General features: G+C 42.1%; 1 protein-coding gene across 1 annotated transcript in view; it reads right to left on the bottom strand.

Moving 5' to 3' along the window:
* The window catches only part of PLCL1 (phospholipase C like 1 (inactive)), a 209990-nt gene that overhangs the window by 29328 nt on the left and 152871 nt on the right, over positions 1 to 27791 (bottom strand). The window contains exons 2-3 of the mRNA XM_054070462.1: positions 13196 to 15667; positions 9245 to 9448 (exon numbers count right to left, since the gene is read on the bottom strand). Of these exons, the coding sequence (XP_053926437.1) occupies positions 9245 to 9448; positions 13196 to 15667 (2676 nt within the window). The remainder of the gene's footprint in view (positions 1 to 9244; positions 9449 to 13195; positions 15668 to 27791) is intronic.

Raw genomic sequence — 27791 nt, forward strand, 5'->3', positions numbered from 1 at the left:
AATGTCAATTTTCCCTTACTGCAGAGTAGGCAGAGAAGCCCTCCACTCCTTTGATGCTGACATCAAAGTCTGACTGCTCTCAGCTCAGCAAGAACAAACAATTAAAAGCAAGTCATACAGCAGAATTTAACCCGTTACCGTCTTCCTGCTAAGCAGCCATCTTTACAAAAATAGCTTTTGACCCACGACAGTTCCTCAGAATGCATTCAGAGTTCCTCAGTTCAGCAACTGGAGTGGGGGGGTGCCCTTGGCACACCACCTGGCATGCACCCTCATAGGTTCCTCTGGGAAATAATGCACTAGGTAGAAATGATACACCCTGGGCAGCGACGAGACATGAGTTTGGCTGGCCTGTGATGCCTCGCCACCTGTAATAATACAGAGTGCAGGACATGGTATCTCTACATAACAGGCTGGACTCTGCTCACAACAAGAACCGCATGTGCAGTTTCAGTGGGCAAGAGATCCTGCTTCCTAACACCGTGGTAAAAGATCATAACAATGGGTTAGGGCATGGACAAAGCCTAGGTGTTCACTTTGAAGAAACAGAGATTGATTCATACAGATAGAAGAACCGCAGGGAAGTAACAGCTATCCAGGAATAAAATCATAGCTTAGAGTGAGGGGGTTTTTAGTTTGGTTTGGGGTTTGTTTTGTTTTGTTTTCTTAAAACACATCACAATAGATGCTCTTGAAAAGATTCTGTGCAAATCCTGGCAACACAACCGATACAACCCTCAAAAAAACCCCAAACTCATCTGAAAACCCACTTTCAAGTCTTATTTTTTTTCCCTCCTCGGATGTGTTTACTTACAAGGTAGCATCTTGGGGGATATTTACTAAGTAAATATAAAGGCCACCTAAAAAGCTAAGTTACTAGTAACTGTTTACTGGAATTAATATCAACAATTTGTCTGTATTCAGTTTAATGCAGGTAAAAGCATATGAGAGCCTCAGCTAGAAATTAGAGACCTGCACATCCTTTCATGCTGGGACAGCATGACACGGGACAGCAGGCACCAGTTTTGGCAGGGTTGCTGGCTGCAGTGGAGAATGCTGGCCAGGGATGTAACATGTTAGCCACAGACACCTCCACTTCGTCCCATCCACCTGCCCCTGTGAGACATTGCTCCTGTGGTTTTGCTTATCAACAGCTCCTGCTTACAGTCCTGTGTCATGGTATCTAGATACCCTTTTTCTTTTTTGGCACTGGTTCTGAAACGAGTCTATGGTCTCCCAGTCTGAATGGTCTTCTGATTTTTCAGTTGCACCACGCCCAAAGCCAGGCCTGGGGATCCCACCTACTTCTGGTGGTGCCAAGACAAGAACCAGAAGCTCTAAACACAACATAGAGGGCTATGAGATTTTCTCTAGAAAGGTAACCCCATAAATCACACAACAGCCTGAAATTTTCATACTGTTTTTACCAGCAATGTTTCAAAATCCTCCAACCTGTCTCAAATGCAAAGAGTGAGCTTTCTGATGATGGCAGCATGAATTTCCACGCACTTTTACTCTGCTCAGACCTGCCCTGAGCAGCGCTCTTGGGCAGTTGTGTAAGTCCCAGCCATCTGCCTGGAGCCTATCAAGGCTACTGTTTAATGTCAGCTCCCACACGGCTACTCGCTTCGGTGAGCGCCTCTCAAAAAGCAAGAGACATCCTGCTCCCTCAGGAAACTCTTGCTCCACCAGTGTTAACTCCTAAACGCTGAGCTTCAAGGGATTAACCTCCAGATGACATATACTAAAAAGCAACCTCTAAAGGATAGATGCCAGTATTTGGGTCTGCTTAGAGTCAGTGAGGAAACTTTTAGCGGCTGCTGAAGCTGGCAGGATTGCTCAGGACAACTTGCATTTCCTACGTCAGAAAGATTTTAAACTTTACTGAGTGGTGTGTTGAACATAACTACAGGAGGAAAACGTAAACAAGAATAGGAGTAAAACTACACAAAACCTTATTCTAGTATAGGGACTTAAAAAGCCACCTTGCTGACCAACAATGCACGTTAGAGAAAGCAGAGCGGAATACAGCTGAATGGGAGAAACTACCACACACCTTGACATCATTTGGGATCCTGCTAATCTCAGCACTGGGCTCTGCATCCTGAGGGTCGAGACCTGTGGGGTGGGCATAGATCCCTCTGTGCTCATTCAACAGCTGCAGCAGCACAGAGCTCTGCAGCAACAAAGGACAGCCCCACGCCTCCCATTAGGGAGCCCTGCCACGTTTCCATGGGAGCAGGGAAACAAGGATTTTTGCGAGTCCTGGAAGTGGTAACCCTCCTGGAGAGGCTGAAGTGCCAGAAATGTCCCGATAACAAGGAGTGAATTAGGGGGTGTTCAGATCGATGAAAGATGGCACAAGTCCCAGAAGTACATGTCACATTCAATAAACTAATGAGAATGAGGAACACAAAGCCTTATCTGCATAGGTTAGGTTTTTTTCTGCAAAATAGCTCATTTGATTTAAATATCCTTAAGAAATGCTGAAAGCAAGAAGCTTCAACTTGATTCGTTTCAATCCACCTGAAGTATCCTGTTATGTTGGTTTCTCCCAAAAGCATAGGAAGCAAGAGCTGGCACAAACCCAGGAGATCTCTCTCTCATTCGGCATATGAGAGTCAGAAAGTGGAACAGACCATGGGCTGAAAATAAAACTGACCTGTCTCACTTACGTGTATAAATGCAGCATCTAATATCGAATTTAAGATCCTATTGCTTCGCAGAAAGAACAATGCTCTACTTCATAAATAATGACAAAGACAAATAAATTTCAAGTTAAATTTAAAATACCTTAACACTGAGGGCATCATATTTTTACCCACAAGAACTTAACAGGCATATTCTTGTCTGCACTTGTTTAATCACAGGATCAGTGCAAACTGAATAAAGAAACTTATTTCTTTTTAGTTACATAAACTCCTATGCTACAGATCAATTTCTTCTTTTCATTACAAACTATTCCACAGACTGAAAAGGGGAGAGGAAATTAACAGAGCAAAGTCACACCAAAAAAAAAAAAAAAAAAAGACAAAAAGAGACAGGAAAAACTCCTGGTGGCAAATTAAAGCACTGCTCCTACTGGGAAGATAAGCGATATAAAAGAGACAGTTCAAAGAATCCTCTCATAAATATTGCAATGTTTAGAACAGAAACCAACTGAATATCAAACGTAAAGGAAGCCTTCTCTCAGGTGTCTTGGTGTCTCCTCATGGGTGTTGATCCAAAGGTCAGTGCTTTTCATGGACAACAAAGAGGGTGAGGAGTAGGAAGGAAGGAAGGACAAGACCAAAAAAAAGAAAAAAACCAAAAAAAACCCACCACACCCCTCAAATAAAACCAAAAAGGCTACAAAAATACAATCAATTTGGAAAAACAGCTGAAGCACAAATTGAGCTCACACAAACTTGAACAGATTCGCTCTTTAGCATTGAGCACTTCTTGCAGACATTTGGGACAAGAAGCAGCCAGGCAATCAATTGTGTGCCAGCAAGCCTTGTAGAAAAGGGGGACGTGCCAGGACACGACAAGGAACACTGGTCACCAGTCTGCCTTGTCTCTGTCCCACTACGCTCCAAGCCAAGTTTCTGTATCTGAGCCTTTTCCTACAACAGCACAGTAAGAGGAACAGTTATCAGAGTTGGTTACATTAACTGGAAACATCTGAAATACTTTATCAACGTACATTAGAGAAAGAACTGAATAAAAGTCACCTTAAATTCCAATTTCATGGTTTTGCCTACAAATATTTCTCAAGAAATTTGATGCCAGAGCGTTGTAGCATGTGATCTGGTACATGAAGACCAGTTCTTTTTAAAAACAGGAGCACGAGAGGAACAGGGGAAGGGGTCAGCTTTCATTCCGCTTATGTTAAAGCAGAGTAATTAAAGTACCCAACTGGAAATCTGTTCAGTAACAAGAGTTCTAATCTGGCCATTTGCAGGTCCTATTGTAGAAGGAACTATGGGATATGGCTATCAGAGACAGAAACTGAGAGTGTGCTGGGTAAATAAAAGAAAGAATTAAAAGAAGCAGAGAAAGAAACAGGATAATTGCTTTCCCAGCCTCTGTCCAATTTTGGACAGAAAACTCTCTAAAACAGATATGAATTTAAGACAATGTCCATGTACTGGACTGTGCTTGACGTGAGTGCATTATGACACTTCCTTGGCAGTGGACGCTCTGCTCTGCAATATCCCTCATCTTCAGCTGCTCAGAGAATTGTGAAAACCATTCCTTTGGGGATTACTCTGTCCCACAGCTGAAATAAGAATTTTAGTGGAAAAGCTCATAAAAATCAAGTTAGTCATTTTGCACTGACATAAACTGGGAAAACAGACTTTCTCCTTGGGAATAAAGATGTCATGCCTGCATCAAGGCAAAGAAACTCAAAAAGACTGAATGGGAAAGAACAGCAGGCAAAGAGCAGCTCCAGATATATCTCTGCACACTTCTGCAGTATGCATGGATCAATGCCTGTGTCGCCAAAAATGCTGCCATTAAATACATCAACTTATGCCCAGGAGGGTCACAGATATTGCTTCTCTTCTCAAAAATCCCCAATCCATCTCCATGTTGGCTAAGAAGTTCTTAACTCTAAATTGCCTTCTTTCAACAGCACCTACAGACACCATGTCCTCCCTCACCTGTCTGCTCCAAAATAATCAAGATCAGTTCCACTAAAGGGGCCTGAATGCAGAGAAAAACAGTAATGTCAACATGAGTTTATATAACAAATAACTTCCAAGTCAAACCTTTTTTCCCCCCTCGTTTTGTTATTCATGATTCAAAACCACATAAAGATACTTGGAGAGCTTCTTTTATTTTTCCAGGAAAACCTTCATATGCAAAAGAGCCAGGACACTGGGTAAAAAAATTTTATCATTACTTGTTCATTGCTTCTGATTTGCAAATGATTCAATCATTTGATTATGGAGGTAAAACAGTGCTGAATCAATAACTGAAAAGCAAAGTGCACAAATGTCCCTTAGTCCATGCATGCTTGCATCAGCAAATGAATATATCATGCAGACAGAGAAACCACAATCTGTTTCTGAACAATTTTCAACCAAAAAAAAAAAGAAATCCTAGCTCCACAGGATAACTATTTGCAGTGAATAATTCAACCATCTGTCACGTCTGGCTTAGCCCTATCCCTTCTCTTCACATGGAGTATGTCTTTTTTTTAAGGTGTGATCAATGAACGCTAGCATTGATTTGACAGCTTACAAGGCACACCACACATGCTGCCCACCTCAGCAAGCATCTTCTCATGCCTGGCCACCAATGAGAGGGAGCACACAGGTGGAGGTGGAGGTTGAGAGGAAAAGTCCTCCTTCATGAGAAAGGAAAGGTCTGAAGAAGAGGTCTGTACATGACATGCTACACTATCGTAGGGTGTATAAGAAGGAATCATCAACACCACTACTGGAGAATCCATTCATCATACTCTATGTGTAGTAAGTAAGTTGACTCTAAGCTGTAAGTTGAAATAAACTGTTCTAAACTGCATTTCTGGTAGTTGGCATACTTTTTCAAAAATGTTTCCTGTGTATTGTCAACAGTCCACCTTTTGTTCTTATTTTCAGCAAATCCCACTCCCTGCTTTCCTCTTCAGAAACTCCCATTCAACCCAGTATCATCAATGAAGCCTCTTCCTCCATGAGACAAAGCAACAGTCGAGTTCCACTAAACCACCGCAATGTGACCATAAAAAAAAATAGAGCCTTGAAAAATCATTCCGGTTCCTTAAACAAAGCACATTAATTTTTATTATAACAGGGCCTCTCTTGGAAGAAAATATTTAATGCGGAACACAATGGTAAAATTAATTGCACAGGAAAAAAACAAACAAACTGCACAAACCAGTCTTTGTCTGTGGCGCCTGCTGAGAAAGGAGGAGCAGGAGGGAACAGACAGTTAATTGTTTTCCAGATCATTGTGGCAGGTCTCCGAGCATCTGCACCTTCATTTTTCTGGACTGTCAGCCCTGTCTCTGCCCCATTAAACACACCGGCAGTTTATAATTTCCTTGGGAAAAAAAAAAAGGTATGTTCAGTTGGCAATTGCCAGTATGGGGAAAAAAACCTCAACACATAAGGGCTGTTTTTATCCAAGATTATTTTCAAAGCACACATTTTAAAGAATGCGAAATACACAGTGGTTTTGGAAGTGGCAAGGAAGGTTTACACCACACTCATGCTACCTGAGCTGTGGAGCCCTGTGACTGAGGCAGACCTACAATCTCAGCTTCCCACTATGAGATTTAGGGTCAAACTTTTTTCTGTTCTACCATAAAAGGAACTAAGAAGTACAACCCATTTACACGAGAGAGAGACCAATGTCAACGGATTTTATTTTATGTATTTAAAATCACTCTTGGATCTATTAACCCAAAAATTGCTTTGAGGTGAAGAGACATTTCTAGGGAATTAAAGACATGCAGCGTTTGTGGGTCCAGTTCCTTGAAGCCATATTTACCATCAACTTAAAAGGTTGATTTGCACAAAAAAAATATTATTACTATTATTATTATTATTTTAAAAAATGCATCCTAAATTATACCAAGTCATTACAAACACCATAGCAAGGAAGAGCCCTTTCTCAACACTGAAACTGTAAACTCACTCCCCACACTGTATTTTCAACTATCAAAATTGAAAGAGACAGTTCATTCTTTTAAACACAGAAAAGGCTAAATAGATTTCAATATTCTACTGCTGGCATTGCATCAAAAGGCAAATATCCAGAGTGTAGGAAAAACATTTATTAAATTCCGCTTTTGCTTTCTCAGAAGCCAATAGTTTAGCAAATTAAGTGGCAGTCCCAGCCAGACAAAGCGGGTAACATTTGTTTCAAGTATCATGTTCTCATTAACCAGAATCACATCTCAAACCAACCCTTCCATAGGCACGGAAGAATTCCTGTTCTCTTTCTCTGACTTTAAACTCCTCACACTATCTCTTCCCACAGATAAATGTGAGAGCAAACATTATTTAAAACAGATTTACAAGTGTTTTTGTCTGCATCTGAAAAAGGCCTTTCACCTATTTAAACTGGAAAACTGTTTCCAAAGCACAGTGAGGCCTTGAAATGTCCCATGTGTACCCTTCAGTATAAAATTACAAAGATAAGAGGTGACATTCATTTTGGTAAAATTCCATTAAGCAGGCCTCCAAAGATAGAAAAATTATATATGTGGTATTTGCCCTTTCAGAGAGTCATCGCATCACATAACAAATCTATCTCCCGAAAGTCCAATCTAAAATATGGCAATCAACAGGATTTACAAATCCTTGTTCTGGTAGTATTACAGCTGGTATTTAATTACCATAACTTCCTAATCTTCAAGTAATATAAACTACTTTGGAAGGAACCCAAAGGTTGTTTTGGAGTACTTCTAGTATTTCTCTTTTAATCAGGGTCTCCTTCTTCCCTCAAGCTGATTTTCTCCTGAAAAGAGCATTGTAACAGCAAAAAAGGAATCAGAAAGTAGCATTTGGCGCATGGAAGAGCTGATCAAAGATGTGATCGCTCTTCCCAACACTTCAGGGTCTCCGGAAGCAATTTGATAACCCCAAAGTTATTCAAGTTTTCAATCCTTAAAAACATAAGCTGCAGAAATAACTGTCGTGCACTGAACATTCACTGAACCACGATTCAGCCTGGTTGCCAGTGTCATAGTTAAGACAGGGTCTACAAAACTATGTAACTTGCCGCACTCCATCTATGGATGGGAAGTCGGGGGCAGTCCAACAGCCTGAGAAGCACAAAGCGACAGCAACTTCTGCTGCTGGAAGTCACCTACAGCTGTTGCTCAGTCACCTACAGCTGTCATCAGACAGGACTGAGCTGCAGCATTCACCTGGAATGACTTCAGATCATCTACGTTTTTGTAAGTATTTCTGTCATGCTGCCCCTACTTTCCCATTCCAAAAAAAAAAAAAAAAAAAAAGAGAAGATTTTAAAACTTCCCTTCCAACTCTGCAATGCCCTCTGCAAGAGCGCCACTGACTTGCTTTGGCAAGGACACGGTCACTAGTTACAGTGCCGCTGAAAGGCATTGGGAAGGGGACGGCTCAGCTTTGCCCAGGATCTCTCACACTGCAGCTCCCTGTCTAATGACCTTGTCCTCTGCTGTGGGGAGACAAGTGAAAGGTAGCACACAAATCTTGCCAGTTTTCAAGGACAACAACTAGCAGCCACTAGTACATTCTGAATTGCTGGCATTTTTGTAAACAAAGTCCCTCCTCAAGTGCCAACTTGTGCTAGCCACAACTATGTTTAAGTTAATAAAAAAAATAAAATCACACCAACAAAAAGCCCAGCGATGTTGGTGATTAAAGGACAATTTTCCATAGCTTAGGTCATTTGAAGAGCCTCATTCATTTAACTGAAACATTTGAGAGTATGAAAGCCAGTGAGTATTGCCTGCCACGTTCAAGAAGGTGAGGTTTAACAAGGCCAAATGCCGGGTCCTGCACTTGGGGCACAACAACCCTATGCAGTGCTACAGACTGGGGGAAGAGTGGCTGGAGAGCTGCACGGAAGAGAAGGACCTGGGGGTAATGGTTGACAGCCAACTGAACATGAGCCAGCAGTGTGCCCAGGGGGCCAAGAAGGCCAACGGCATCTTGGCTTGTATCAGAAATGGGGTCACCAGCAGGTGCAGGGAGGTAATTCTCCCTCTGTACTCGGCACTGGTGAGACCGCACCTTGAGTACTGTGTTCAGTTCTGGGCCCATCACCGCAAGAAGGATGTTAAGGCTCTGGAGCGTGTCCAGAGAAGAGCAACGAAGCTGGTGAAGGGGCTGGAGAACAAGTCTTACGAGGAGCAGCTGAGGGGACTGGGGCTGTTTAGCCTGGAGAAGAGGAGGCTGAGGGGAGACTTTATTGCTCTCTAAAACTACCAGACAGGAGGTTGTAGAGAGGAGGGTGCTGGCCTCTTCTCCCAAGTGACAGGGGACAGGACAAGGGGGAATGGCCTCAAGCTGTGCCCGGGGAGTTGCAGACTGGATATCAGGAAAAGCTTTTTCACAGAAAGGGTCATGGGGCACTGGCAGAGGCTGCCTGGGGAGGTGCTTGATTCACCATCCCTGGAGGTGTTTAAAAGACAGGTGGATGAGATGCTCAAGGGCATGGTTTAGTGGTTGATAGGAATGGTTGGACTCGATGATCCTGGAGGTTTTTTCCAACCTGGTGATTCTGTGAGGAAAGCAGAGGTAACAGTGGTTACTGCGCCTACCAGGTCATACGCTGCCAGGACCTTCTTCTGCACCTCGGGCATAGCCCCCAGAGGTTCTAGGTAAGGAAAAGCATCCTTCATGCAGAGGGTAACGGAGGGTGCATTGTCACTGTTCACAAGCCGTGAGGACAGGGTCAGGATGCACTGCTTCAGGCTCGCGATGGGTGGCAGCCCGCACAGCTCCTTGACAGACACCATGGCGTTCTAGGGAAAGGAAAAGAAATACCTGAGTACAAGTTACCATTTACCACTCCACCCCCCCTCCTGCTTCTCCGTCTTGATGTGGGACAGTGCTAACCAACTGTCCACCATTCCCAGGTTCCCCACAGGCTCCAGGGTGTCAGCACAGGCAGGAATCCCTGACCAACCCTGTTCCTGGCTCCCCAAGCCTACTGCCAGCTCCAGCGTCCCCTGTGGCTCAGGTACCCCAGCTGCCAGCCTCGCAGCTACCTTGCATTGCAAATCCAGCCCCAATAGGGACAAGCTCTGGTCCCCAACATATTAAAGCATCAGCCTAAAATTCTATTTCTCTTCCCAATTGTTCACACTACAATTGCTTTTGATGCTGCAAATGCCTCATTCTCCCATCATCATCATCATCATCATCATCTTCCAGGAGGAACAAGTTCGACAGACTTTGTATTTCCCATGGGAAAGGAAAGGAGGAAAAAAAAAGACTGTTTTCAGCCTTGCATTACCACATCATAAAGAAACACAAACATTCTTTCCCCTTCATAGATCACATGTAAGAAAATCAATACTGGATATACAGGTCAAACCAAACTAACAGTACCAGGATTTATTTATTTAAGTCAGCGAATACACAGATGACATGCCCGCACCATTTAGTTTCTCAAGTCATACAACAAACGACCAAGATGCACAAAATCCATGTAAGAGAGTAGTATAAGAGCTCATACGTTGTACATGTTCCCCTTGTAAATGTTGAAAAAAACAGTCACCAGAAAATTCTCAGCAAATTAATAGAGGCTTTTCTTGTTAGTCATAGAATCATAGAATCACTAGGTTGAAAGGTACCCACTGGGTCATTGAGTTCAACCATTCCTAATACCCCCTAAATCATGCCCCTCAGCACCTCATCCACCCGTCCCTTAAACACCTCCAGGGAAGGGGACTCAACCACCTCCCTGGGCAGCCTCTGCCAGTGCCAAATGACCCTTTCTGTGAAAATTTTTTTCCTGATGTCCAGCCTGAACTTCCCCTGGTGGAGCTTGAAGCCATTCCCCCTTGTCCTGTCCCCTGTCACTTGGGAGAAAAGGCCAGCTCCTTCCTCTCTACAACCTCCTTTCAGGTAGTTGTAGAGAGCAATAAGGTCTCCCCTCAGCCTCCTCTTCTCCAGGCTAAACAACCTCAGCTCTCTCAGCCACTCTTCGTAAGACTTGTTCTCCAGCCCCTTCACCAGCTGCATGCATTGGTGTAAATGCACCTCAGCTGGGCTGATGAACTTTCAGCCCTCATAATAAAGTTCATTCCCAATTGACTGGTCCTTGGAATACCTAATGCCACAGTGCCAGTTTCATACTTACTGTCCCCAGGTATAATCGTCCCCACTTGCTCTGAGGTGATGTACTGGCGGTCCTCTCCAGCACACCATCTCTCAATTACTGGAGTCCCACTTCCAGGCTCACTCCTGACTAGTCTGGTCTCATCCCCCTCCCCCTTCACATCAAGTTTAAAGCTCTATTGAAGAGCCTAGCTAGATTTTTAATGAGGACTTTAGTCCCCTGAGGAGACAAGCGTGTCCCATCCCTAGTAAGAAAGCCTGGGGGTTGGTGGGTCACCCCATGATCAAAGAAACCAAAGCTTTTCTCCTCACACCAGGCTTGGAGACAGGCATTAATCAACTGTTTCTCTTTGACCTCCTGCTTCTCATTCCTTAGCATTGGAATGGAGCTAAACAGTACTTGTGCCCCAGAGCCCTCCATCGTTCTCCCTAGAGTCCCAAAGTCTCTCTTGACGGCTTTCAGCTTTCTGCACTGTATGTCATCATTGCCTATTTGAAATACTACCAGAGGGTAGTAATCTGTCTCTTTGACCAAGGAAGGAAGTTTTCTAGTGACATCCTTCACTGACGCCCTCGGTAAGCAGCAGACCTGTGGAGCAGGTCCAGTCTGCATATGGGTCTCTCTGTTCCTTTTAGAAGGGAATCCCCTAAGATGATCACTGTCCTCTTCTTATTTACTGAGGATGTTTTTATGGTCTTTGGAGGATGGCGCAGCCTAGGGAATGTTTCTAGGCTGTGGGAGCCATCTTCTTCATCCTTAGGGATGGGTTCCACCTGCAGTGCTTCATATTTATTCCTCAGGGGGATCTGGGGGTTTGTTTGGGTGGGGGGAGTAGGTTTCCTGCGCCGGGCAAGAACTTGCTGCCATTCCCCATCTCTTGTTCCCACAACCTTACAGGTGGGTGTTGCTCAGCCACACTAACTCCAGCAGCCTGCTGAGTTTGTGAGAGAGCGATGATCCAGTGATCTACCTCCCTCTCACATTCCCTGATGGTCCTTAGTCTATTCACCTCCTCCCTCATCTCTGCCACCGTGCAAAGAAGAAATAAATAAAGAAGAAATAATAAAACACATCAGCATGCTATTAAATGAAATGACTGCATCTCTACCAGGCATGCCCCAGAACAAGATCTTGTACTGAAATTTTGCTTGTAAGGCACATTAATACTGTTTCTGAGCCAGTATTTTGTTTTATATAGTTCACATACATAAGCCTGACCTAGACAGAAGGTGGAGTGAGCGGTTCAAACTAAATACTTTCAAGGCCTGCAGGAAAGAAAAGGCTGGGAAGTTTCCCATTCTTAAAAATATGCTTAGACTATTCCTTTGGGAGTGACTTAAAACTTATGTCATTTTGCAAACTTTTCCAGCTTTTACTTTGCTTTAGACTTTGTCCAGAAAAAAGGGGTCAATGAAGTGCTACATGTTTTTCTTCTCTTTTCAAGAAAGAAAAATGAATTGTTTCTGTATCTTTACCAAGGAGATAGTTATGGCTGATTTCAACTGTTTATTAAAGAAAATGCAATGTTTAATGCTACTCAGTTTTGTTTCTAGGCAGCGCCTGGACCTCTGAATTGAGCTGCCCCTCCCTGAACCCAAAGAGATGTCCTCACTGGGGAGGACAGCACCAGGCAGGCTGGTTCTTGTTTGGACTTGGTGCCACCTCACCTTCAGCTGACCACAAAGGTCTAACCTGAGCCGCTGTGACGGTGCTGTGCACCTGGGTCCCTACATCTCTGGCCGTGGCAGGCTCAGCTGCTCTCAGAGCAGCATGCGTGGGTGGATGTGGCGCCAGGAGACCACCTAAGCCAAGACAGAGCACCAGTGTCTGTGCCGGCACACAGCCAGCTGGGACAACACAGCTATGTAGCAGGGAGGAAACTGCAATCTAAGTGACATTCATTGTGTATGTTGAACATCTGCAGCCCTTGGGCAAATGGTGGCAACACACTCAGGGAAACATGCTGCTCTTTGCATGGTGGATTTCTCTGGTGTAGACAGGACCTTAATGGCACATCCACTTACTGTTTCTTATACTCAGACAAAAAAATTAAGAGCACAACCCTTACTCAATTAGCATAACAAAAGCTTGATGACATTTTCCAAGACCAGTGAGCAAATGAAGTTTTCGAGGCCTGGGGACCCTATTTTTCTGCTTTCTCAGACAAATATAACCAGTGAAGCATGTGTTTGCAGAGGGCATACTGACTTAAAAGTATTTCTGCCTAATGCCACATTTTCTTGTTAGCTGACACCTGTAACCATGAGCCTTCTGATATCCAGTTAAAGGCTGACAACAGCAGCTGTGAGTCTGAAGTCTCACCAGCTCCCACCGGCTTCAGCAAGCTCTTCCTATCAGCAGCTCACAAGAGGACCTTTGTGTTGACATTCCAGACATACCAATGCACACAACCGAAGTGTCATACCTGCATATTTTCTCTCATGTCAGTGGCCTCTCGTAGTGGATGTACTGCCAGCTTAAAGATATCATCAATAGTCTTGAGACCGGTGTTCCTCAGCATGGTGTACTCCCTTGCCTTCTTTCCTATCCTCACCGAGAGGCTGCGCTTTTGGGCTTTCCCACCTCCACTTCGATTGGTAATTGCAATGTGAACAAAGAGGGTAACGTGCTCCATGATATCACCAACAAAAGATCGCAGCGGTATGTGCCTGTACCCAGGTTGTAAGCACTCCAGTGGGATAGTGTACTGCCCTATGAACTCGTCCCCAATGTAGTCATCATCCAAAACAACAAAACGGATCATGGCCAGCTCCGGTAGATTGATCTGGAACTCAAAGCTTTCATCAAAAATGGGGTTATCACTGTTTTGCTGAACTGTCTTAGTTCTTTGCTCGGTGCAGTCTGCAGGAATCCCATGTATTTCTATGCAGACATAGGGGTCTATGACATCCCCTTTTGCACATGCACCCTTGGGCTTCGGGAAGTTCTGACCACTGATTATTTTGACATGTAGGACTTGGGGAGAGACACCTGGAACAATGCCCTTGGTATTTGCACTGAAGTAAGACACTTCGTCACGCATCACTGAAGGCCTGAGAACATACCCGCATCCCCCATTCTGTAGGAACCAGCCAGTGTGTAGGTCCATCATGGGCCCTGGGGTCTGATAGTTCATTGCCACTATCTGGCAACCACAATTCCAAAAATCTTGAGGATTTAAGTTACTGGAGTCTATCCGCATAGCACTCGGGTACACCCTGGACAGAAACTTTTTGTTGTAGTTGACAAAATCTTCAGGGTATTCATTTGCAATCCGACTGGCTTCTGCCTCACTGAAGGAGCATATTTCCCAATAATTTTGAGCTTTCATGGACGTCTCAAAGTCTTTGTACCGGACAGACTTGCACAGGGACACCAAGTCAGACAATTCCCTGCAGAGCCAGATCAGCTTTGGTTCTCTTGAGAAGTCCTCTGATAGTCTCCGGGATATTTCAGCCTCTTCATCTTCATCTGTGACTTCTCCTTCTATTATATCCTGCTCACAGGGCAGCTTCTTCCCTTTCACAATGATCTTCATTTTCAGTTTCTCGGGTGATGGGAGGTAGACTTCTGATGATAAAGGTGCCTCTGTGTAGAGTTTGTTTCCAAAGATCCTTTTCATGTGTTGTACCATTACCTTCTGCTGCTGTACTGAGCAGTGGTTGCCTAGGCAGAGAATAAGAGGGTATTCTGAAGCAAAAAAGGCCAGTTTGTTTATTACCTCAATAACATTTCGAAAGGCAAGTGGCGATGTCATGTTGTTACGGTTACAAATAATGGGTTCATTATCTGGGCCATCACAGACATCTAGTTCAATACTCCGACAACTCATCTTTAAAGCTCTGACATAACCATTGATATCAGCTGGGCCTCTGAGCTGGTCTTCTATTAGATATGTATTGTGGGATGCGTTGATGTAGTAATGTGACAAAGGCTGTGTCATGTCTTGGACAATTTTTTTGTGCTCTGGGTCAAAAATATCACATTCTGGAGACAACAAGTATTGAGTAAAACCGTCAATTGCAAGAAAACCTTTCAATCGCCCTTCTTGAGAAAGCTCATACCTACGTATAATATCTAGACACATTTCTTCTGTTATGTGGGTCACTCCTTGTTCAGCCTCTAAAAACAGCATGAGGTCATTGGCATCTAGATACTCTTTGTTTTTAGATATCTGCACAAGCAAGAAATAAACTTCAGGTCTTGTGCAAAGTTCGCTGAACGCTTCACAAAATTCCTCCTTTGTTACTCGTGTTGTCAGTTTCTCTTTGCTCTTCTGTATTTCTTTAAATTTTAATCTGATCTTTGATTCCTTTAAGGTGGGATTAAGTTTCTTTATTAGCTCCACAGATGTATCTTCTAACATTATGCCATTACCATCAACATCTGCTGCTTCAAATACAGTTTTTAGCCAGGCAAACCGTGGGGTATTATGGCTGCCTTCCATCAGATCCAGGGGTTGTTTGCTACGAGAAACCAAGTACCTTAATCCTGATACCCAAATATTGGCTACATCAGCTGAATTGGCAACCAAGTCAAGGGACTCGTAGTTCTCTCCGTGAATTATTGACAGCGCGCAGTCCTCAGAAATCTGGTCTGCAAGTCCATTATTCCTGAACGTTTCTGTGTTCTTCCCTAGTCTGATTTCTTTTATAGCAGAAATATCAAGCTTGGCTTTCTCAAGGTCCTTCTTGGAAGGCTCCCAACGCAGAGCCTGCAGGTCAGGATCCAGAGTAAAAAAGCGGTTATAAATACGGGAATTTGGGCGAACTTTCTTCAGTTCACACCCAGCCTGCATAAAGCTGATACAGTCACTAGCGCTGCTTATTTTCTTCTCTGATGGCATGCTGCTGAAGGACACTGTTTTCTTTCTTCCACATTTTTGGTTTGAAGGATCCTGTGGAACAATTACGTAAAAAAAGAATGAGTAAGTTTTCTTTGGCCATTCCACAAGAACATATAGAGAAGATATGTTTATGCAAAGATAATTCATGTTCTTCCGGACCTCAAAACACAACATATTATTCCACCCCACAATTCAGTTCCCTACTGAACTATAAAATACACTGAGTTATACAGCGACTTGATTGATTGTAGCATGAAAGATACCAAGTTTTCATGAGTGACACTTGCAGTTATTATACTGCTTTCCAGATCCCAGCAATTCACTATAGCTGCAGGGCAATGAGATCCCGTTATGTCATGTACATCTTCAAAACAGAGATATATGTGAAGAGGGGCTGCATGGGAAGCTCCGGCGCGTGATTATCATCTGCATAACCAGAGGTGGGAGCGGATCTCACCAAGATTCAAGAGATATCACGAATAAAGGAGGAAATCTGGGATAAAAAAAGCATGAGGAAAGAGTCTCAGCTTATGTGGGAGCAGGGAAAGAAGTCTCAGAAGCAGTGGTGGGAGGAGAGACTGGGGTGGGTCAGCATGCCTGTGGGGCACACGTGACAGCTTGGTGTTCAGCAGATGCGTCCTGTCAATTCTGCCTCTTTTCTGCAACCTTGGACACTTCAAGCAAAACTAAAACAAAACCAAACAACAGTTATGACTGAGTCAGACCCCTGAGATACACACCCAGGAGAGCCTGGACCTTCTTATTTGTATATTTTGGTGTCCTTCGCCAAATGACATTGTCACTAGGCTGAGACGTCCACCTCTGCTGCGTACACAACCACATTGCTCTTACAGCTGCTCTCATGGGAGCCCCATGTACCCCTCTGCTCAGCCATAACTTACTTCATATTTTCTCATCTCCCTGCAAGTAACTATTCTGGTCATTTCTGTGTACCAGGACCAAACACTGTGGCAAAATCAACAACCAGGCAAGAAACCCAAAGCCTTTTTCTTTAGTGCAACTCCTCTTGAGAATATACTTAACCAGACATGTGTGACTTTCCAGTATCTACTACCTACTTGCTGCTAGATGTCAACCTAGTATCTGCAAAGCTTCCTCTAATTTTAGTGCACCAACTAAATTTAAATCTTTTCCCACATATCATCAATTCAAAACATTTCACAATAATTATAAATTGCAAATAATTCTTTTTTCGCTGCATGATTTTCCATCTACTACATTAGTACATAAATTATCCAACAGCTGCCAAAAATATTCTTAAAATGCCATTCAAGGCTGTAATTAATAGTGAAATACTTGTTGACACTGCTTTCTCTTCTATTTCCCTAGCCACCGGGAAAATATCCTCAGTTGTCTGCCTTCTGCTGTTGAAGGGACTTCCGCTGCATGGATTTTAGGAGTCCTAAGGGGGGAAAACGGTGATGCTGGATATAGGCACGCATCCCTCTGCCACACTGCCCTCAGGCCCTGCCATAAAAGGTGCAACCAGGACCAGCTTCCCAACAGCCCAAGGGACCTGCTTTGATTCATCAAAATCCCCGACTCCCAAAGCCTTTGCAGACCAAACTACCCTTCCCTATCCCAGGAGCCATTTCCCTGCACCTCCCATTTATGCTGTGTCATTCACCCTTCCTCAAGTCATACTTCCCTGCAAATCCTGAATGCAGCCCCAGCTCTAGCAGCACCCTCCATCCACTCGTCTCTGCCCTTCTGCGTCTCCACTTTGTCTGTGCCCAAGGAGGACCCTGTGCAGCTCTCCCAGCCACAGAGCATCTTGATACTTGTAAGAATATCTCCATTCGTTGGCTGCATGTTTGTATTGATACCTTCAGCAAATTAGTCAGTATAAGTGTTTCTATGAAACTGCTATTTTCATTCATTCACTTCTTTCAATAATATCTGAAATATTTCGAAACCCCCAGCCCCACCCATGACTGGATTTAAAGGCATGGGATCTACTGGGAATCAAAACTAAACCTCTAAATTTCTCATTTAACTGATACAGCAAATTCTACAGACAAGAAGAATTACCCTAACCATTTATTTTAGTACTTATTATCAGAATTAGTCCTAAAAAAATAGGAACAAAGTCAATGAACTGACTGCTTTGGGTCAGCTGTTTTTTTAATTAGTGCTTTCCACTAAAATATTCTGTTCCTTCATTAACATACTGCGATTAACACACAGCTATAGACTTAAAAAATCTTCCAGCTAACAAATACAACCAAATTTAGTTGATTACCCAGCAGGTTCTAGAAGAGCCTTTTCCTTCTTATTTCTTGCAGTTTACAGGAGCAATATTTAGATTCAAAATTTATGATTAATTAAGATTATTTCTTGTATATAGGAGCTTGTATTAATGGCCTTTGAATCTGCAGTGATTCGTTCCTTGAAGGAGAGTGGTTCCTCAAGGCCAGACCTGGAAAACTCATCAGAGCAGCATAACTGATTTAGCTACAGGTCCGCCACGCAGTAGTAGACAGGTATGATTTAGTAGTAGACAGGGACATTTGGACTTGATGATCTCAAAGGTCTTTTCCAACCTAGGTATTCTATGATTCTATGATTTGTCTTTGCTATAGAGGTGGGAATTGTTACGTGACTGATTTTCATCTGCAGAAAAAATAAAAGCCATTTATTTTTCACCCCAAGATACCTGTGCTTCTTTATGAAAATAAGCTGTGTAATTAATCAGTTATTTTTCAGGTATTAAAGTGGACAAACTCTAACTGTCCCTCAGAGAATCAACAAAAGTTGTTTAATAACATTCAGTCTTAACCTCTCAAGGATTTGGAAGGAATTAGATTATCCTCTGTGTCCTCTATTTGCTGCTTTTATTTTTGATGAATACATGTGGTTTCATACTTGGTGGTATGTAAGGAACATCAGAATTGTACAACAGCAGTTCTTCACCTCTGAGTAGGACTTCCTCATATCTTTTAATCAGCTGAATTAAATTCAAGTCTAATCCACAGACTAATTACGTAAAATTAACAAGATTTGAGTATTATTGACACTGATAGGATTATTTTAACTGGTATTAACAGCCTTCCCAATCTACTGTTTAGCACACACTAACCCCTGCTTGCTAACTGAGCTTATTGCTGCATCAGCTATTCTTCTCTTGGTCTCTACAGAATAGGAACATAATTAGTCTTTCAAAGAACGAGCTGCTAATTTAGATTTAAGATGACAATTTTCATTCATAATTATCAAGAAGGTATCTGAATTTTTGCAACACTAGAATAAAATGTGTTTGTGTAAGCTCAGGTGCTGTCTTCTCAGCCTGACAAGCCAGGTACCGGCCTTTGCTCTGCCACATTCACATGGCTTGAAGAAGCATCTCCAGATCCTAACAGCAGGGTTTAGGCAGGCCACACACCCCCAGGTCCATGGGATTACACTGGAGAGCAGCGAAGTGTTTCCTTCAAGAAGTGTCCTCCTTCCACTGGGCTTCACTCACATCAGAGCCTAGAGAAGGTGATTTAAATACACTTTGCCTCCCCACAGATTTTATTCTGAGCTTAGCTCAACGGAGCCTACAGTTTTAGATTCCTAAATTTAGTTTAGCTGTTGTCATGTTTTTCTGTCTCTACCTTAATCCAATTTCAACACATTGTTCTTTTGAGACAATACATTCAGCTAAGAATACTACTGTGCTGCAGTATCCCTAGTGGCTAAATTCCTGCTCCGTTTTACCTTTCACTGGAGACTAAGAGCAGGAACAAGTACAGTCACCTGGCAAACTAAAAGCTGCCAACATCTTATGCTAATAAATGGCAAACTTGCTCTCTTGTACTCCCTGCCATAACCATTCACACTGCAAATTATCAAAAAATCTCTCTACATCATTCACCTACACAAGAGCACTTGTTCCCCTTCATTAACCAAAACAATCAGAAAGCACAATGAGATCTACACGTGAATCTTAGAGGTGAAAAGTCTATCTTTCTCCAAGATGCTAAGTCTATAAAAATGATGTTACCACAGAGTAACTGGCCTAGGACTGCTCTTTATCCTCAGTCACTTGAGCTGGTGACACCAAATTTATTGTGGCAATAAAAGAAGGAAAGGATGACTTTTGCCAAAAAAAAAGACAACTGCAATAGTGTGAAAACAACTAACTTGGAGAGAAGGGTGGGAAAACCTAACAGAGATAACATAGCTCTATACTGAAAACTGTAACTGGAAACAAACACGATCAATTTGCATGCAATGAGCAAGTAGAGAAAGAAAAAGTCTAATTATATGGGAAACCTTATGCTTTCCAAGGCAAGACACTTCTTTCTAAGTGACTCAAACTTTAGTTTGTCTGGGTTCTTTGGAAAGAAAATCTCCTATAAGGTGACCTAACTGGCTGACACTATCTTCTACTTCTAAGCCTGCATAATATCTAATATGTAAAAATACCTCAAGACCTCAACCATACGACCTCTTCAACATATGCGTAGCATTCAGTGTACGCACAGCTGCTCTGAAATCAGTTAACACCAGGGTGACATATCCAAGTGCTGGCCTGACTGCATCCTAACATTGCAAACAACTGTTTTCTAAAGGTTGCTAAAGGAGAATTCAGAGCTCCCGTCTAAGTACACTCCCAAAATAGGAGAAGCTCTCCTGTTGAACACATCATCCTCGTCAGAGGGACTGAGTATGTAAACAGTGGGATCAGTAAACCATCAGCAGTTGTGGGAAAACTCCACCCCATCCACCCTGACCTTTGACTGCTCAATCTTCTGCTGTTTAAATCAAAGAGCTAACAGAAATAAATAAGTGAGATTAAAAAAAATATGAATAAACATGCTCTCCACCCCATCCCACCCACTTTGTCAAAACTATAGGACGTAAAGCTGAAGTGAAGAAACAGTGCAGTAATAAGAGCCATATAACAACCTTGCACAAAGAGGTCAAGCTTCTGAATTAATATTTTCCTGAAATTCAGTTACCTGAAGGCCCTCTAAAGCACTGACAGTCTTCCAGAACTCTTCTAAGGGGGATAAGAAAAGAAAAATTCACCACTTGCCCAAAGACATCAATAGCCCTTAAAGAGCCCATAGTGCTTCTGTGAAAGGATGGGAAATTCAGTAAGGATGCTGAGAGCTAAACTTTCTAAGAGCAGTTAAGAGCCATTTTCCCCAAAACCGATTTATATTTCCACCAGTGAATATCACCATTGTTAAAACAGAAGCTTTATTCTGATCTTTGCTATTTCCCATGAACTTAGTACTAAAAAATCAATAACAAACACAGCTTAGTCTGTCCTCACAAATAGATTGTGATAAATGGTGCATCCTATAAGCTATCTGCTCTGGAAACTACAGATGAACGACTTAAATGGCCAACTGATTACTTGATAATTTTTTCCAGGAGAAACTAATTAGCTCAACAGCGTGAGGTTTTTTGAGAAGCTTCTAGAAGTCCAGTCCCTTAATAATCTTAAAGCTTTACAGTACTTGTGGTGGAAAAATGTACCTTTAAACATTAAAAAAATGTCGGTGAGTCACTAGCAGCACTCAAAGCCCTGTGTAGCTGTTGACAAATGATGGTGAAATTTTTCTTTAATGAAGTCAGAGCAGGAAGGTTTATATAAACTATCCAAGAGAATACAGAAAGCAAATGTCGGTGCCAGGGCTGTGACCAGATTTCATCTGTCTGTGAGACTTAGTCCATCCGACCAGAGATGCGCCTCAACGCTTGAACCCGCAGCACCAGTATGTGATAAGTACGGGTAACAATGATCACTGGAAACTGGTATTCACTATCAGGACAGAAAGATTTCTTCTGTGAATCTCAGCCATATTCTGGCCATCTTCAGAGGGTATCCTAGGATTGCTCATTTTGCAGATTTTATCGGTTCTCCTCACAGCCTCTGCCATCATAAGAAGTTAATGAGCTGCACTCCCTCTAATCTTTCTTGACAAGGCCCGTAGTATGCAAGTATCAGATGTCCACTGTGACGACTTGCAGAACAACAAAGATGAGGTTACCTACTCAAAATTCATCCATGTTGACAACTCATGGCACAAAGCAGCCACTTTCGCACAGGGGCTGAACTGCCAAACAACCTCCTCATCAGCACAGACAGTCACAAGGATGCTGCCAGTCACACTTGGGCTAACCCCACAGCTCAACAGACTACAACAGCAGATGTTAATGCCGTGGGATCAATCTCCATAGCGTCTTCAAAGCAAAATTCCTGCTAATTCAGGGTTTTGAGCACAAACAGAATAGACTGGATCTGAAGTTCAACACACATGCTCTTAAAACGTGAGATAGACACTTAATGGAATAAACAGAAAATGTAAGGCAGACCAAAAATACAAAATGGGCAGATATATGGGAAACAGCTTCAGAATGCAGCGTTCAACAAGTTTTCCAAATACCAAAATAGCATGTCTGAAAATCCAGCTAGTTGTTACTAACTAGCAGTTTAACTTGAGCGCAAGCTCTACGCAGAAGCCTCAGCACAATCATCATTCATGAAAAAAAGCAATGACTAAGGGATCTCAAACACAGGCGAAAGACAAGTATCCTGGAGAACAGTAACATCACCATTTACAGTGGGCTTTTCTGAACTCCCTAGGATTACCCACACATCAGGTATGGCTAATGAGTCTGTTACCAAGACCTACAGTAATGACTTTACCGTGAGCTCCTCATCAAAAGGGGAGCAAATGTCACCCTCTCAAAATGCGCACCCTGAGGGCAGGAAAACAGAGTGAAGGCAATTGCTAAACTATTCCGGGATACTGAATAGTCCCAGCTGGAGAAGTTCAACAAAAGGCAAGATTATAACAGCTTGTCTGCTTTCCTCTTTCCCTGCATTATTAAAAATCTCCTTCCAATGCTGTATTGTAGGCTGTTGTGAGATAGAGAAGAACATCTGGAGGAGATCTGTGAGAAAAACACCGAAATTAAAATGATTTGCTGTTTGAGGAATACTCTGTTGTGTGTTTGCTTGTCTTATCATCTTTTCTCATTTAAATCATCAGCGTTGCCCAATTTATTTGAATTTACCTCTAAGAAAATTTACGTTTGCTGTTTAAATGACTAATGAGAGCAAAAGAAAAAAGTGGTACCATGTAAAAACTCCATCTGGAAATACATTTTGGAAATGAAATCCACACAATGCAAGAATATTTTCTGGCATAGTATGATACTGAAGTTACTACTCCAACTTGTTTTTATAATTAGGGCCATTAAGCCAAAGGCAAGAAGTCTCCAAGAACATGAGAACATAATAACCATTCAATGCCTGCAATGAGGCTACCATTTCATGAGTCCTTCTGCTGTAACTGTTCCTGAAATTTTCTCTCTACACTTCAATATCTAACTGGTTTCCAGAAGGGCATCCCTTAAATAAAGGTAGCAAGTACGTATCTCTTGATGTGTTAAGGAACAATTTACAATGAGAAATAAATTAAATACATAGATATAATGCCTCTGTATAACCGTTTAGAAGATCTCATCTGATACAAAAGATGTTCCATGGATCCCCTTCATTCTCCCTGTGGAACAAAACTTTCACTTGTGACATCCGAAGTTTCAGATCTACTTCAACTGGGAGGAGGCTTCTAGTTTGGAAGGGACTAACAGCCCACTAAATGCAATGTCTCCAACCACTGCCACTTCCAACCGCTCTTATTTCCAAGTTCTTGGGTTGCTCACAGGCTGAAATTTTTATGAATCTCTGAGGGCACCTTGGACATGGATTGAATTTATCCCCATGCTCTAAGGGAACATAAACCTGAGAAAGGCAGAATGACACTTTCCGTCTTCAAGCAGAAGCACTAGCAGCAAGGTCTGGGGATAAGAGAGCTCAGCTGCAGCATTTATAGGAGAGCTCCACTGCACATACTCTTATTCTTTTATAGATTCTCTTCTGAATGCATCCGAGGCAAAAATTAAAAGGGATGGCTACTTAAAGCAGCTCACCCTTAATGTGCTCTACAGAGCTTCTCCCTCCATGCAAAGCAGACCACAGCTCCTATCAGCCCCATCTGCTGATAAGGAAGTCTTACTGAGCAGTCTGTACCAAATTCCAATAGACCAAGTCCTGTCTCTCACAAGAGAGGAAAGATGAGTAACCAAACCGGAGGACCTTACTAAGTACCCATTTTGAGTACTTGAACTGATCACCACTCTTACTAGGTGGCACAGCAAAAGAGAGTCTCTCCCAGCCTTAAATTCAATCTGGAGACAAGCCAGCACCACGAGTAACCGGCAGAGTTCAAGCAACATAAATGTCCCCCATTTATAACAATGCAATAATTCTGGATTGAGTTCAAGTTTACAGAGGTGACTGCAGTGATGGTGCATTACAGATGGGAAGCCATGCTCCTGGCCACTCTGAGGCACCAGAGAGGGAGCCCTGCTTTGAGGTGTATTTGTACAACTGAGTAAGGGGACATTCCCTAAAGCTTAGGGACGCTTATTCTGGTGACAAATTTGTGGGGCCACATTGCAAGGAACTTGAATCCCACTCATTATTGCACCTGAGTAACCTAAACGAGCAGCTGGATTGTCCCTTTGCAGGCATAGTAATGCCGTATTTCAAAGTACACAGCTCTTACATTTAAAAAATACACAGCTGCTCTCCCTACAGACATGGAGCCAAGGCATTTCGAGTGCACAGGCCATGTAATCAGTCTGAACCCACAGTAGAAACAACAAAGAACACCCAAGATCAAGAGCATGGAAATACCAAAGTTCCGATATATCTGCATCCTCCCAACAGCTCTGAGCACCACAACCAGGACTCTAAAATATTATTATCAAACACTGCAGGCTCATGGAGAGTTACAGCATTACCCTGACATAAGGGCTGCCATGGCCACAGGGAACAGGAAAGCGAGCACTGCAATATCTGCACAACTCAGCACAGCATTAATGTTCATCTCTTTTGCTAGTCAGAGATATGACAGCTTTGCAGCAAACACAAGAGGACACTGACACAATGTCCTTCCAAAACAGAGGCTGGAGTAACCTCTCATGGCCCCTAGTAGAAACAAGATTTAGAAGCTCTCCATTTGTTACTACAGAGGTGGGTGAGGTCTCACCTACACCTGAGAGCTAACATGAAGATACCTGACCTATCTTCAGCGTCCTCACCCATGGTCCTGCCAGCAGGGAAGCCACAGCACGCTGCCGCAGTCACCCTCCTCACAGTGCCCAAGTCCCAGTGTAATTGCACAGGCTGCACTCCTAGGAGGTTAGAAACATGCACAGAATAAACCATGGCACTCAGCACAGTGATCCACAGGAATCTGAGTATGGTAGCAGTCAAAACAGAAAAGAACTGATAGGGCTTGAAGCCCTTAAAACTGTAGAAGACAGGCTTTTTATTTCCACGTCACATGGACGCCTGAGAGAACAGCATCATGCACTGCATCTTCTGACGCAAAAATCCAAACACTAACACAACACAGTACGCACACACCTTCCTGCAAGATTTTACCTGCACTGATTTTATGTATTTCTGCATCCTTCAAAACAACACATGCTTTAAGTATTTTGAAAAAATTAGTTACTCGGACACAGACATCAAATCAGCGCAAGACTTTTCTCTGCCTCTTTTGTTCAGAGGGGAAAAAAAAGCAACTCCAAACCAACCAACCAAACAAAAAAGAAAAACAGACAACTAAAATGAAGGACTTTCACTGAGAAGGAATCGCAAGAATCTGACCTAGCTGAACTTGAAAGATTTTTTTATCATTTTAAAGAGACCTCCATTGCATCTGTTGGAAGCCCTCCTTAAAATGCGGCAGAAGACGATGACATGTAGATAAATCTATCTAAACTTCCTTCAGCTGATCCTTGGAAAACACTACCTGAGCCAGACAAGTCAGAAAGAAGGTTATGCTGCTTAAAAACATCCCTTAAATAGGAAAGAAAAATAGCTACAGGAAAGCAATACATTACAAAGTAAAAATAAGAGAAGTTGTTGGTGTGGGTTATAAAGTAAAATAAGGAAAATGAGGAAACTACTAAAGGAAGAAAGCAGGGGAGGAAATGGCAACCAAAGGAGATGATAAAAGCAGGAGAATGGTCTGGTGGCAAGTGGCAATTATAGCAGAGAAGGTCCAGACAGTTAATTTGAAAATATTAGAAAGAGGCAGAATCCCACGAGCAGTCCATCACTGAGTGTGAGCACTGGTGGTGTTAATAGTACAAAAGAATATTCACAAAATTACAGTAATAGAACTCCAGTAGCAACTCAGGAGGAAAAGCCAAATGAGTTTAAAAAGACCTGGCTGAGGAAAATCTTGCCCCAGAGGTACTCCCATTCATTACACCTCTAAATGCTGGATTTGCAGCGTTTCTGTGAGTGGGTATTTTTCATTGTCAAACTAATCAAAGAGCCAAAAAAATATTAGATTAAGAAAGAATAAAAAGATGACTAACATTAACTATTTGCAGCATAACGCAAAACAGAGCTTGTCAGACCAACCTGACATCTCTTTTATGAGATTAAAAGTTTGGTTGATAGATGTGATAAAGTCATTCTAATACACTTAGAATCGGTAATGTATTATGGTTTCTGCAATGCATTTGACTTGGTACTGAATGACATTTTGGTTAAGAAGATATAACAATAAAAATAAACTCAGAAGACATTAAATGGATCAAACACAAAATAAATGATGTGTCTCGAATGCAACAGTAAATGTGAAATACTACTCATGTTGTTATGCTTCAAATGAGAACCTGCTGGGACCCTTTCTTAGCCCAATGCTATTTAGCATTTTTAAAATGACCTGGAAGGAAGCATAAAATCAATATACATAGAGTCTGGAGATGACAGAAAGCCAAAATTTGAACAGCTATGACAAAAAAAGAATATGGCTCAGTGATCAAAATTCAAAAGACTGCTTGACAACCAATGCATAAGAACAAGCACGTTCTAATAAAGACCAAAATGTGAGGGCATAAATCTAAAAACACAAGGAGCAGGCCTTATTTACATGACTGTGATCCAGGAAACAATAACTTTGGAAAAAAGCCTCCACTTGATCATCACAGATGATCAGCACAGAATATAATAAGAAGATTGCAATGTTATACTTGGTTGCATAAATATAATAACTGCTAGGGATAGAGATGCTCTAGCATTTTCGTATTTGTCCATCATATGATACTCTCAGTTTAGAAATTACCTTGAAAACGGGAGAGAGCTCCTAAAAGTCACAGTAATCAGGAAGACTTTGGAAAATCCATTTGAGTAAGAGATTCCAGATTCCTTTAGTTCAATATATGTATTGTCTGGTCACGAGAAATTGCACAAGTCTAAATTAATGTGAGGAATAACTTTAAAGAATGCATCTAATGTACTAAAATAAAGGCAGAACTGGGTACTTCTATTCAGAATGTAATGGTAGTTAATGAAATAATTAAATAATTAACCACCATTACTTAAAACTCAGTAGTTTAATTAAATAATGAATCAATGTATTTTAAATCCTTCAAATTAAGCTTCTTTATTGACACTGTAGAAACTCAAGGTGTTGATTGGCATTGTCAAAGATTATAGATGATTACATAAAGATCAGTACCATTATTTCAATACCCAGAAGAGAACACATTGAAAGGAAAACTAAGACTTAAAAAAAGCACAAACCCCAAAACATAACAAAAACAAAATACCCTAAAACCCTCAGCAAGGATAGCTTATGAAGGTCACAACTTTCAAGGATAGCAGGAGAGTCATGATCACTAAAAAGGCATTCATCAGCACCAGCCTCCTTCCAAAAGGATGTCACATGAGAATATATGTCCTACACAATGGCAAGCAGATCAGATTTCAGTCGTATCTTCTGGCCTGGTTATTTAGGTATTAGCTCAAAAATTCAACGCTGTATTTTTCTAGAGAAAATTGTTGAACGTGACTATGCTATCTGGTATCACAGCACTGGGGACTAGGAGGCACAGGGGGCCCAAAATAGGATGACCAATTTAATGTCATTCTGAATCTTACAACAACCCTCCAGGAATAAAATGTGTAATCCAATAAACCACCCAAATCTCCATAGTCTAATCGCATTATTTTAAGCCCTTTTTTAATTAACTTAAATTATTTGTTCATTAATCACATTTATGCTTATTCAGATCAGCCTCAATCCTTAAATTCAGCAGTGAAGTTTCAAAAATCAGTAGA

This window comes from Cuculus canorus, chromosome 6 (assembly GCF_017976375.1).
Source record: "Cuculus canorus isolate bCucCan1 chromosome 6, bCucCan1.pri, whole genome shotgun sequence".
Lineage (NCBI taxonomy): Eukaryota > Metazoa > Chordata > Aves > Cuculiformes > Cuculidae > Cuculus > Cuculus canorus.